This window comes from Anser cygnoides, chromosome 4, assembly GCF_040182565.1.
Source record: "Anser cygnoides isolate HZ-2024a breed goose chromosome 4, Taihu_goose_T2T_genome, whole genome shotgun sequence".
Classification (NCBI taxonomy): Eukaryota; Metazoa; Chordata; class Aves; order Anseriformes; family Anatidae; genus Anser; species Anser cygnoides.
The window spans coordinates 6,188,487-6,202,482 of NC_089876.1; the positions used below are offsets into that span (position 1 = coordinate 6,188,487).

The 13,996-nt window shown below is 46.5% G+C and overlaps 1 protein-coding gene across 1 annotated transcript in view; it reads right to left on the minus strand.

Annotated features, from left to right (window-relative positions):
- Positions 1-2,356, minus strand: part of KDM3A (lysine demethylase 3A) — a 30,847-nt gene extending 28,491 nt beyond the window's left edge. Inside the window, exon 1 of the mRNA XM_013177845.3 lies at positions 1,932-2,356. Coding sequence (XP_013033299.3) covers positions 1,932-2,102 — 171 coding nt within the window. The 5' untranslated portion in view covers positions 2,103-2,356. The remainder of the gene's footprint in view (positions 1-1,931) is intronic.
- Positions 2,357-13,996: the final 11,640 nt, after the last annotated feature.

Below are 13,996 nucleotides of genomic sequence, written 5' to 3' on the forward strand. Positions count from 1 at the left end.
TTTGATAAGCAACATAGAGATGATCAAAAGATTGGGAAAAAAACACACATAAAACCCTGCCTGACTACAGGGATTTAAATAACTCAGTAGAGAACGACACCTTCAGAGATCTCTCCTCCTTCCCATAAAATATCACTGTCCTAAATATAGCACCTAACTCATTTACCCTACAAGTGGAGAAGCCTTAATTGAGCGAATCTTAGAAACTTCCCCTTGTGTTCAGCTTCCCTGCGAGGGGAGAGGCAAGGAAGAGCACGCACGCCGAGTGGCGTTATCGCAGGCAGGAACCGCAGACCTGACGGGTGCAGAACCGAATTTAGTCATTCTGAAGTTCACGGAAACGGTGAAAGAGATAAGCAAACAGCACAACTACCAGAACCAGAATGGCTTGTTCTGGTTGGAGTATCAACACTGCACAAACAGGAAAATAGGGTTGAGAAAAGGCTTTCCAACATCGCTAGCAGTCGTTCGTTTCTGTAGCTCGCTCCTGACATTCTATGAGAAGCAAGGTGGGAAAGATTAAGGATTTCTACTCTTCTGGATGCTTTTTTCAATCCATCACTATTTCGGGCATTCCTAGACATTCCTCTTCCTTGCGACAGAGGAAAGGAGGTAGCACGTATTTTGGTACGAGAAGTTCATTACGCCTCGATTGTCTGCTTCACAACTTCTACACTTTTACCAGAGAACGCACGAAGGTAATCGCTTCTGGCGGCACCGTAACCAGCTACAAGGCACACAGCAGAGCACTGAAGTCCCTGAGAGCACCTGCTCCTTCTCCCTTTTAGTCCCAGAGAAGGCCCCGAAGAAGTTATCTGCAACAACATCTTCCTCCACACACCAAGCAAGGGATGGGCACGGCCCCGTGGGGCAAGCTCCACCCCAGGTACTCGCATGGGACAAGAAGCTCAGCCTCCAACAACTCGGGACTCTCCACAACACACCCCAAAGTTTGCACGCTCAAGAAATAAATGTAAAGCTGAGCCGCCTTCTTGTTCAGAAAGGTGCTTCCTCGGTTAACCAGGGGTCACAAAACTCTCCCCGTTAATAAAAAAAAAAAAAGGGAAACAATTTTAATGGGAAGACCTGGTGTCACAGGACAGCCTGCCCAGATCCCCTGCAGAAACAAACGGGAGTACCAAGATTCTGTTACTGTAATGGAGTTTTGGCCTCAGCAAATACTTTATATCCTAAAAATACTTTTAGACGTGCTTGGATAGCTTTCCTGGCTACAGTTCCTAAAGAGGTGCTTACGAGCTTCTGTCAGTCTCCGATTTCCCCCCAGAACATACAGTTAATGAATTACACCAAGCCTGCAATAATTGATGGTGCACACAAGAAGCCCACCAGTAACCGTCATTAAGACACAGCCACCACACGAGAAGAGCCTGAGGAGCCTCCAACCCCACACACACATTTGCTACGTCTGCGGCACTGATTGAAGACAACAGAAACATTTGTTCCTTATCGCCTTCTCCAAAGAAGAAGAAAGGAGAGCCACCACTCCAACAAGGAGCATTTCAGTTCCATAAGCAGCTCCGGGGAAGAAAACTGTTTACAAACAAGGTCTCCAACCATACTTGGGAAACACGCAAACAGAAAATCTCTGCAAATGGGTTACAACAAAAAGTTCTGAAAGCGCTGGCGGAACGCAACCCGTCTCCAATTAGTTTGGGGCCGTTTCCGGCAACAGCGCGAGCACCTCGGGGACTTTAGCCGGGGGCGCACATGTCTGCCGGCGTGCCAGCTGGGCAGGGGGCTCCCTGGGTCAGGTCTTCTCCTTCTTCCAGCGACCTCTCCCCCCAAAAGCAGGGGGTGTTTACGGGCTGCGACACCCCGCGTGCCTCGTACCCAGAGGCACGCAGCGGGTCTCCAGGCGGCGAGGCGAGCAGCCCGGCCTCCCGAAGGCCTCTGGGCCGGCTCCCCATTACCTTAAGGTCAGGCTTGGATATGTCGGTGTGCGAGACGGCGCGGATCCTGCCCGCCTTCCAGGGCCATTCCGCCACGCGCTCCGTGTCCCAGGGCCCGTCGTCGTCGCCGAGCAGGCTGAGGAAGCGCTTGCCCACCAGCAGCGACCAGCTGCCCTCCAGCCTCAGCACCATCTTAACTCATGGGGGGGAGGATGGGGCCGAAGAAACGGAGGCGGCGGCCTCCCCCTTCCTCCTCGCAGCCCCCCCCTCGTTAATTAAGCAGAGCGGAGGGACCCCCCCCCCCTCAAAGCGGAGGCCCCCGCGGCCTCTTTGTTCCTGCCTCTCCCCTCAGGAGCCCCCCGAACGGGGAAGGAGGCGGCCGGGCTCCCCGCCGAGCGCCCCTCAGCCGAGCCTCGCCCGCTTCCTCCCCTCAGCCTCGCCTCCCCCCCCCCTCCCCGCCCCCCCGCGGCCTCCACACAGCGCCGAGCGCGATCGCGCCGCTCCCCCTCAGCCGCCGCCGCCGCCGCCGCTCCTTAGCCCCGCCCCCGCCGCGCCGCCCGCCGCGCCCATTGGCTGCCCGTCGCGGAGCCTCCCGCTGCGATTGGTGCGGAGGGGCGGCGCCCGCGGCTCGCCGGCCCCGCCCCCAAACGGTCTCCTCGATGTGTGTGGAGGAATGGTATCCCTCCGCAAAGAGTCCCCCCGGACAACCGCCTCCGCGGAGGGGCTCGGGTGGGGCCCAGAGGGAAAACCGGCACACTTGAGGCCGTTCCGCGCCGCAGCGCTTCTATCGGTGCGGCAGCCGAGCCGAGCTTTAACCCACAAGTGCCTTTTTTGGAGCCGGCGGAAGGATCCGTGGCAGGCTGAGGGGCGTGCTGCGGCCCCTTATACGTGCGATCCGCGGCGTACTCAGATATAGCACGGGGGGAGGGGGCACCTGGCGGGCGGTCGTGCGCATGCGCGCGGTGGCAAGGTGCACCTGCGGGGGCGCTGCGGGACGCCTGCTGCGCATGCGCACAGGGCGCGGGGCACCGCCACCTGCCCACCGGCCGCTCCTACGCATGCGCGCTGCGGCCCAAGGGCGGGCGGGGGCGCCTCGTGGCCGCCATCTTGTGTGGTGGTTTGGGGCTGGGTGGAATGGGGAAAGGGGGCTCGTGGGCGGCAGGAGCACGTTCAGGGGGGGAAATTAAGTCTTCTAGAGGTTCCTTAAGGGTGTGGAGAGCTTTTCGTGTGGTTTATGTAGCCATGTTTAAAAGCTAATGGGTTCTGTCACCTCACATCCTCTGTTCCTTTCATGGTGGACCTCCATGCTGTTGTGAAAGGCTGTGGCAGAGGTCATGAAACCAAGAAGTTCAACTGATAAAATGGTGACAAGCAAGCTGGTTGTGTCGTGAAGTAACCTAGCAAGACACAGCACTCATCTTTTACCACAAGACTTTCCTAAATGATGACGTGGGAGGAAGAAGAACAAAAATGAAGTACCTAAGGCAAAGAAGCTATTGAGTCATCCTGCTCGGGGAAAGCAGAGAGCATTTACCTCATGTTTTCTGCTGGTTCCTCCCATGACCAGGAACTTACCTGGCCCCGAACACCCACCAGCTCTGCTGCAGACAGGTTGGATGCTCCTGCCATGGTCAGATCTCTTCCACCATTTTCTCAAGAACGTAGCACTACTTGTGCTAAGTGTTTTCACAGAATCACTAAGGTGGGAAAAGACCTTCAAGATCATCTGGTCCAACCACCAATGTCACCACTAACCCATGTCCCCAAGCACCAGGACCAACCTTTCCTCGAACACCCCCAGGGACGGTGACGCCGCCACCTCCCTGGGCAACCCGTCCCAACGCCTGACTGCTCTTTCTGAGAAGAAATGTCTCCTCATTTCCAACCTGAACCTCCCCTGGCACAACTTGAGGCCATTCCCTCTAGTCCTATCACTGGTTATCTGTGAGAAGAGGCCGACCCCCAGCTCTCTACATTTAAAAGCTTTTCCCACCAGTTTGCTGTAGGATTCTGCATTGGACGCTTAACTACTACATTCAAACACTCTCACGTATGGCACAAAAATTCCTTGCTCACCATGATGAGGGAATTCCTGTCCTTCGCACTGGGGATCAGGCAGCCCAAATACCCCGGTAACTTTAAGACTTCTTCAGTGATTCCTAGCAGTGAGATGAACTTGGCACTGTGCAGCATTTTCAGCAGGGAAAATAAACAAAAGTGGATAGTAGAAAACGAATCTAATATATGAGCAACCACACAAAGCCTGGAGAAATACTCGTTAACAGCCATGAAAAGGAAGAATGGGTAAGTTTGCTTCTCAGATTTAAATATTTAGCATATAGACCAGGCCTACAACATGGAACTTGCGATGAGATACTGTATAAAGCAAACTGTATTTGAAACTACCAAATTACTTGTTTTGCTATTGTAACAGCAGTTGTACACAATGTATTGTACATCCTACAGTGTGTATTGTATACCCTCCTTATTTAAAGCCCTTAGTTTTTATGCATGGAAAACACTTGGCCTCAAAGGGTAGCTGATTAATACAGGAAGAGAAGTGTTAGGCAATAAAGAAACAGTATTAGCTGATACAATAGACCTAACTGTTGGTAGCATACCAGTTGCCGAAGGGTAAACATTTTCTGCAGGCACCATAAGAAAGAAAAGCTTTAAGGAGGGATTTGAAAGACAACAACGTGGGTTTTGTGAATAGCCAACTCCCACGTGCAAAGAGTAGGGTGAACATCAGGAGTGGTTGTTTGAAAAATGGCACGGTTTGGGTAGGATACCAGCCTGGAGGGCCAAGAGTAAGAGAGTAAGGACAGGATGGCAGCTGGGGTGATGTTGTCCATGAATGACATTGGAAGTTAACTTACACTTTTGAAGTTAACTCACATTTTTGAAATAACAGATGAGCCAATAGCAGGGTGCTAAGAGAAGAGTCATCTGACCAAAATGCAACATTCTGAATATAAATAAAGTAAAAAAATCAGCAAAGACCAGATGAGAAGATGGCAAAGTAGACAAAGTACAAGTTGAGAGGAGTCTGGACAGGTTAAGTAAATAAATAAATAAAAATCAAGCATTCCGGGTGCAAAGAAGCTTTCCATCCTGGAAGAGCAGAGGTATCCAAAACTCGGGGGCTAGAAGCTGAAGGCAGTTAAGTTTTTTATTATTATCATTATAAGTAGGGAAGATAATTAGCTACTCGCTTCACTTCCCTAGGATTCTTTATCCCTTGAAGGATTTAGATCAAGACCAAATATATTTTTAAAATTATCTATACCCTTTAGGAGATATAAACTTGGGGTAACCAGTGAAATTTTACAAGAATTGGAAGATGTAAGATGTTAAATTGTGGCTATAAATATCTGTGAATTTGTTGCATAATTTGAGAATATATTTCCCAATCTACTTAGACAGGATTTTAATCATACAATACAGAAAAATAAATACTTACGGGTTTTTTAGCCGATTATTTTATCGCTACTCACAATAGTCTCCACAAAAGCTTACATCTACTAGAAAAATTGAATGTATAAATGTATACTCACTCACACCGTGTGCCAATAGAAATACCAAAATGTTCAGAAATAGCTTTCAAACAGACTATCACTGTGATAATGGCACAGATGCAAGTATCTCACTCTGGTTTATATACCTCTGAGGAGCAAAATGCTATTCGAAGTATCTGCAAAACAAACTCTTGCTATAAATACGCAGAACCGATTAAATTACAAAGCAGTACGTTTCCACCTGTTCTGCAGCCTGCACGGAGTCTTTAACATGCTTTTTTTACAGCCAGTTCTACCTACTGGGTTGAGATGCTAATAAGTAAACCTTTACCTCCTATTTGAGCAAGGAGTAATCTGTGCAAACAGGTGCTCTTTAAACAGTAAGCGCAGAAAACACTTGAATAAATTCTTTCTTTCAGCCACCATTTAGTAGGTAACAGCAGGTTTCTCTTGTTTTAGTAGGAAAAAAAAAATGAGTAAGAGGCTTTGGGTGAAGAGACTTTTGCGTTTAACAGTACGCGTGGTAGAAGTTCTCAATAGCCAATTTTGTAACTTTCAATGCTGAAAAATTTCCATATTTAGGAATTTAAGCCTACTTCTCTGCATATAATATCTGGGCATGCTATTCAAATATTTGTGCTTGAAAGTTGGGGTCCCACTATCTAAAAGTGTTTGATATCATCAAACACTAAAAAAAAAAATCTAAAAATCTAAACCACTAAAAATCTAAAAAAAAAAAAAGTCTACGCTAAAAATCTAAAAGTGTTTGATATCATTCCCTGATAAATGAGGGCAGGTGGTTTTTCAGCACTCTCCTCCTGCATTTCCAAGTTCAGCCTTCAAGTCTGCATGCAGTTCGGAAAAATGCTTAATGGTCAGCGCGAGATCTTATGGATGCTGTTTTTACTTAAACCTCTCCAGTAGCAACATTTAAAGGTCTAAGGTCTCAACCAAGTGCCCTTGGGTAAAGGGCTGTACAAGCAGAGGAAAAGAATGTGAGTACTTCACCTCCTCCCGTGATTAATGATGAAGGTGTAAGGACACGTACGAAAAGATGAAAGCACATCTGGTCAAACTACTACAGTGCCGGTCAGGCTAACTAGAAGCATGGATTTGGGGGATGCTTAACAGCTTAATTTCCTCAGCGTGTCTTGAAATAAAGCCCTAAAGAACGAGCGGTAACAGATTACTAGAGGCTTTGTTATTCACTAGCGCCCAAACTGATGTAGTTTAATTATTTCTTTAACAGATAAAGTCGGTTGGTTACTGCTCCTGTTCAATCCAGCTCTAGCTGTTGGGTGAAAAGATAAAAGCCTGAGTGATCTCATTTCTGTGGCTCAGTCACGTTACCTCAGCACATCTCACACGGATGAGCTTTGCAGAGTAGCAGAACTAGTTTCTGCTCTTTTTTCCATACTGCTCTCTTCACCATAAGTTAAAGTGAAATAATTTGCCTTACGTTGGTTAATACCCTCTCCTCATGTAAAGGTAAAGGAAGCTTGTATTCGGGCACAAAGTGCATTGCAATGCTCCACAAATAAGTTTATTTACTTATCGAAAAGTCCCATAAGGAATGTTAAATTCACTCTTTTCCATTGCCATACGTGCTCTGTAGTGGAGGGTAATTTGCTTTTCTTTTGCTAACGATGAGTTAATCGGGTTTAGATTTGCTATCACAACTGTAGAAACAGGGAATTGCGAGAGGACTTTTAGGATAGCAAATCAGGATTGACTATTAAGTTTTGATTGACCATTAATGTAACATTTAATTATTAAATTGGATGTAAAGTAATGCCCAGGGATTGGGACTGGATGTTAATTTTTTTTCAGATGAATTATAAAGTCAAACAGGTATTCATAGACAGAGTGATGCAATAGCAACCTTTAAAAAATAACCATGAGCAAACATTAGACGTGAGAAGTGTGGTTAGTAGTTACGTGCAGATTTGATTTTTCTTTGGAAAAAAAAAAGGTTCAGGATATAATTATTTTAATTAAAGAATGCAAATCAATATTGCCTTGAGGCATAGAGTTGGATCAAATCTTAGAGAGCAGCAACGCAGCAGGAACGTCGTGGTGATATCGCTACCCGTGTACGCAATGAGCTGAGAAAGCTGAGGCAAGTTATGCCGTGAACTGTAAGCAACGTTATTTAATGAAGTGAAGGAAATTGTACTTTGTTAATTATTCACTTCCAAGAGCCCCACAACAAACTGAAAACAAGTCACGTTATTCGTATTCTGCTTCTTAGCAATGTCCAGGCTCTTTCACTGCTGAAATAACTTACCGTGGGGTCGGTGAAGGCCAGTTAGCCATTGCTTCATTCCCTGCCAGTGCTGGAGAGGCTCTTAAGGTATGTTACAAAGTGCTGCCTCCTGTCTCTTTTAAACAACACTCTCTTGTGACTGAGTTTCTTCCCTTGGCAAAAAAGTTACACCTTTCCCTAGGACAGGAATTTTCAGCAACTCAGGCTCGTGGGAGGTGTAGCAAGGTCAGTGAATGCTAGTGTGCTTGGTAGGAATGTTACTCATATTGATGGAGCCTGCTACGTACTTCCGCAGGACTGCTTGGACAAAATTTGTAGTGCTGTATTTGTTTTTTGAAAACTGTATCTGTCTTTTGTTGGAAGTATTTGGGATGCTTTTGACCTTAGTAATTGGATGTAATTTTTGACAAAGTAGTAAACACAAAGACGCAGTGATTGTTGTGAATTACAAAGTATGTGCAATTTGGAGAAGAGCTTTGCTTGGTTTTGAATGTACGTTCACTAAAAAGAGGCTCGACGTGAAGAAGGCAGTAGGGAGTCATCATCGTGGGTATGTTGTTTATATTTGAACCTTACCTGACGCGCTGTAAATCCTTCTGCTCCCCACAGAGGATGCTGACTTTTCTTGACTCTAATTCTTTCATCCAGCCACTTACCAGCTGTCCTTTGAACTGGAGCAATGGGTGTTTGGTAGAGAGTGTTAGCTCTTTTATCTACTAGCGTAATACCTCTGATTCCTGTAGGAAAATACAGGATCTTCTAACGTCAAGGGTCAACTGAGAAATAGCTTTCTTGGAAATTTTTCATGCGGTGCTGCTACCACGCTAACAAAGTAATGTTGTTAGCTTCAGTGTCACTTAAAAAAGGGGGAGAGAGGGGGGGAATATAACGATCCTAGGTACTGGTGAATGTAGAAGAACTGGGAAGATTTTAAAATTGTAGATTTCTAAATGTGACCTAGTTGCTATAGCACAGAACTGGGAGCCAGATCTGGAATCTAACACTGAGTGTATTATTAGGCAGATAATTTAATTCATTTCGTTTCTCTCTAAGATGGGGATGACAGTAATCATTCTTGAATCTGTAATTCTTATGAATTGCTTTGTGTTGTGCACCTGAAAGATGATGAGCTACTAATTAAACATTATTTTAATCCTCAAATTTCCTTTTAAACTTTAATAAGTGTTTACACTCCCTAATGGCAGGGAGGGAAAAAAAAAGCGTGATTGTGAAGCAGCTGCTAAGAATTTTTCCCCGAAGATGTTTAATATTAAATGGGGATTGAGTCATCTGTTTCAGATACAGGGAGGACGCAAGAAATAATATATAAGCAAGAGGAGAGATGGATTCAAAGCAACAAAGAAGCTGGAACCCCTGTCCCTTCGAAGGAGCTTCCACCTTCCCCCTGCTCTCAGCCCGAGCTGGAAATACGCCCCGTGACTGCTCGGCAGCTTAGGTGCAGCTGGGAGTTTTGGGGAGTTTTTCGGTCTCACCTCTCCTGCCGCGTGCTGTGGCCAGGCAGAGGGGAGCCCTGGCCAGTCCTAGGGGATGACAGCTGGGTTCCGACCTGAAGCCTGCGGCGCAGCGGGGCATCGCTGCTGGTGCTGGTAATTCTGATGCGCTTGGCTGTGTTTATCGCTGTAAAACTCGCAGTAATTTCCTGCTCCTCGCTGTGAAGCTCCCCGCATCAATCGCACGTCAGTAAAACTAACAGATTCCTCAATCATCGCTCTTCACAGTTGTCAAAGACTAATGCCTGTTCTCCTAACGCTAGATTTTTTTTTTTTGCCTAAAGTTAAAACAACAGATTCAAGGCAAAATCCTGGCTTCAATGAAATCAGGAATTTCATCCGTGTTTTTTTTAAGAGGCTATGTTAATCCCGTCTTCTCCTGAAAGGAAGATTGCAAACTGTCTTGTCCCTTATCTCTTCTAAAAAGCGCAAGAACTCAAAATTGAACTTCTGTTGCTTCCTAATATCTAATGCTCTTACGAAGCATGGTTACTAAACTGCAGTTCTCAAAAACAAAACAAAAAACAAATAAAAACATGCAAAACAAAGCAACAACAAAAATCAAACACCACCTACATAAACAACATTTCCCACTTTCCTTTGCAGAGGACCTTGTGCTGTAGCATAGGCTTCTAGTGCTGCTTCTAATTCTTATTTCCTATGCGTAAATCATCACAGATTAAAATGTACAGTTGAAGTTTTCTAATGAACATGTAAGAGGCACCTCCGAGTCACTCCCAGCTCTCTGTTGTCCGGCAGACTTGGACACACAAACAATAAGGTGTGGCTTAAAACCTGCGTGTCTGCCTCGGGACAGCCAGAGGTGGATTGTGGGTTTGTCTCAGAAGGAAGCAGGAAAATACTTTAGGTGATTGGAGATGCTTGGTAAAGCTGAAGGGGATTTTATAAAAGCAATGTTGGAAAAACACAACTCAGCAGATCACTGAGGACTTTGAATTTTGGAGGGCACGGCTGCACGTCAGGTGCTGGTTTCCCTGCCTCCCACCATGGAGCTGATTAGCAGTTGTGCCTCCGGTTGCAGCAGCCGTAGGATGTGTCTCACTCTGTGGGACGTGTGGGGCACAAGCTGCCGATACAAAAAAAAAAAAAATGCACATTTAACGAACTTCATCTGCCGGCAGGCATCCAGTTGTCTGGGCATACTCCGTAGGGAGGGGAGGGAAGCGTCTCCAGAAGGAGATTCATGCTGAAATAGGTGTCTAGAATAAGTGGGACAAATCACCCCCTAGAGATGTCTTATCTTCCCCAGCTTCTGCAGAGGTCCCTGATTACTGACTTACGCTCCACCCTTTCGTTTAGGGTAAATGCTGAACTAGATGCTAACATAAGGTGGGATGGAGTCGGTGCAGCTCTTAGGTTCAGACATTGCTGCCTGAATTAGGTAGGCACTGAATTCATTTTCTTTGTCACTGAAAGCTTCTGTGAATGAATGTCAGTGCGAGACGCTGGTGAGCAATACAGTGTATTTTCAGGGCAATACAGTGTATTTTCAGGGCAATACAGTGTATTTTCAGGGCAATACAGTGTATTTTCAGGGTTCACAGGTTTCCCGTGGGACAAATGACCTTATGAATACTAGAAGAATGATGTCTTAAGACGGGAGTCACAAGAATCGGTTGTGGCCATAAAAGATCTTTTAAAGAGGGAAAAAGAGAAAGCATTACTCTTAAAGTTCATTCTTGTATCAGAATATTTCAAACCACCTCTACTGTTTGTACGCGGAGTGCAAAATAGTAATTTATGCTCACAGGCTATAAAAGATACCAAATAAATTAATCCCATGTAAGAATTCTGAGCACTTATGTTCCCTAGCACGGTGTGTTTGTTAGACGTGCTGCAGCATGAAGGAAGGAACCTTTTCGACGTTTGCCATCTTAATCCAAAAGTTTGCTCCCCAGATTTATCTTCTGTGGACTTTCAAAGTTAACAAAAAGTGAGTAGGGAAAATGGAAGCTTAACTAGCAATAGAAATAGTGCTCTGTAAGCACGCTGTTAGCGTAAGAGACCAGGATGTGCTGTAATTGCTAGGACTTCGTGAGCTGGTCGTGGCATCCGATGGCTTACAAATGCTGCGCTCGAGCATGCGACAGGGCTGTTGCTACACGTTCACCCTGGGACTGGCGTTATTTCCGAATCTCTTTGCACTTTCATTTTCCTCTCTGGGATTAGCAAATATTTACCCACCTTTAGAAAGTACCTTCCCTTCTTGAGAAAAGTACCGAATTAAAGCAGGGCAGCATTACCGCCAGCAGCAGGTAATCCTGTTAATCTAACACACGCCCTATGGGTATATTAATTATGCTCAATACCACTTGATCGCTGTGGTTAGATTTACAAAGGCTATTAGAGGGATTAACTCTTCATGTCTGCAGCTGCCCACCGTGCATGTTTACTGTAGCCCCAAACCAAGGACTGGAATCCTCCTCCTCGCAGCGATTAGGAGGAATGCACTCGACTTCTGCAGAACCAGTTTTCCATTCAGAGAAGCGATGTCTTGACCCAGTTGCCAGCAAGAGGCTCGTCACGCAGAGGGTTGCGGAGCTCTCCGATAGCTGCCACGCTGCTGCCACCAGGAGAGACAACTTCAGCGCTAACTTCTGGTCTCCGACTGCCGTACCAGTTCTGCAGAGGTGTTGTCAGGTTAAAACTGTCTCACGTTGCACTCTGCTGCGATAGCCGCAGCTCCCAAAGTCACGTCTAGACTGCTTTATAAAATCTTAGCCGGAGACGAGGCTCTCTCCAGCGTGCTGTAGCTTCAAAGCTGGCCCTGCTTTGAACTAGAGCTCGGAGCAGATGACCTCCAGAGGCTACTTGCAGCCTAAATTATTCAGATATTCTACAAAGTCAGGTGTAGCCTCAGCGGCGTGGAGCTCAGCATAAATTGAAAATCACCCCCTGGATACCGAGGACGTACTTGTGTAGCTGTGTCGGAGAAAGCTCCGTGTTGCTACAGCAACACCTTTATCGGTGCCCTAACTGCTTTCAGGGTAATGCTGGGAAGTCGGTGTGATTCGCTGGCACGTTTCTCGTGGAGCGTAGATGCATTTTCACAGTCCTGCCGTTGGCAGTGAGAGGTTCATTGGCTTTCTTTTGTCCGTTTCATTCCATTTCAGTGGTACTTGGGAGAATCTCCAAGCTGTAATAGCCACTGGAAGTATTTTCAACAGAGGGTGGCTGAAATGGGGTCTGAGGGAGAAGAGAGTACAGAAAAAACCACCACCTGCATGCATTGCAATTAAGAGTCTCTTACTGGAGCTGGGAGGGAGGGTCTGTGCTCGCACATGCTTCTCTTAGCAGCTCGAGAGGTTAGATCTCGTAGTCTTCCAGCTGGAGCATGGCTGGAAACTGATACGAAAAATGGAGCTCCAGAACTAAGTCTTCTCTTGTTCTGGTTTTGTGGTACCAAAGCAGAGACTTTCAGGAGTCCCAGTTTCCGTTTCCAGCTGTAGGCTTTTGCTAAGCAGTCAGACTGGAGGACTCTGTGTGTGGGAAAACTGCTGTCACTTTCCTTGGGCAGCCACGCGTCGCTCAGAGATGTGTTTGAACATTATCACGTCTCAGTACCAAAGGCTGGGAGTGCTCAGCGTGCTGTTCCCACACCGCTCGCTCTGGCCGTTGTTGTAAGCAGGTACAAGCCAAGAAACCATTATTTGGTCCCATTAAGACTGGCATTAAAGCGAGTTGTTACAAGTCTTCAAAATGGAGGAACGTTTGTGGAGATCGGGTCCTCTCTAAATACCCCCTAGAAGATGACTTGGAAACTCTTATCCCAGTAGGTGTATTTTCCCTTTGTTTTCTGAAGCCTTTCAATTGTTTGTTTGGATCCTGCCTTTGTTCCTTTTCAGTTTTGGAGCTCAGCCTTGTAATCCCTGGGAAGGCTATTAATTCTTGTTTGTTCTGCCACGTAACGACAGAGAGAAGCAGGATGATACTGCAAGTTTTCTTATCCCCTGACTGCGGGGAAAAAAAGAAGTTATATAATACATCCATATAAAGAAACTTTTTCTCTGGCATCGCTTTTACTGTTTCTATGATTAAATAGAGCTGGATCTAGCTGCTTTTAGGGTGTTAGGATTTCATACTCATAATTACATTTATGGTACAAGAGTCAGCATCTTTAATGTGCCCTGTGCTCTGACACTCACCATTTCTCTTTGCACTTATAGCTGAGGAGAAAGCAGGCATAAGGCTTACACACCTCGAGAGGAACAAAACGAGGCGCCCATGGAAGAGGCATTGGCGTACAGGAAGAGATGGCAAGCTGTGCTAGGAGGACGGGAAAAGCCCTGGAGAAATTAGAGCTCTCCCAGCGAGGTTGCTGCTCACCTGCAGGTACTCCCGAGTAGCTGCCGTGGGGAGGCACCTCGGGCAGGTGTGCCCGCACAGCTAGCTCCCTTCTGCCTCCCCAGGGGCTCTTTGCACAAAATTGAAGTCTGGAGTCGCCACGTCCTGGTTTGTGCTGGGATTTACATTGAGCCTGAGGGCCAGTAGCAGCTCTTTATTAAAACTCCCAGTGAAGTAGCACACAGTTACGAAAGCTTGATTTTACAACCCCCCGGTAGTTTGGTAATCGCTGGGTAATTTCACCTGTACAAGGAGCACCTCTAAGCAGAGCAGTGCCTGCGATATCACACGGGTTGGTTAAAGGCCATCAGCAAGGGCTGGCGAAGAACCCCACTTTGCTTTCCTCTCTTATTGCCTTCAGTTCTTTTATTGCATCAGTCTGTGAAGACAGCCTGTCTCTAGAAACTGCCAAGACCAGGCTGCAGC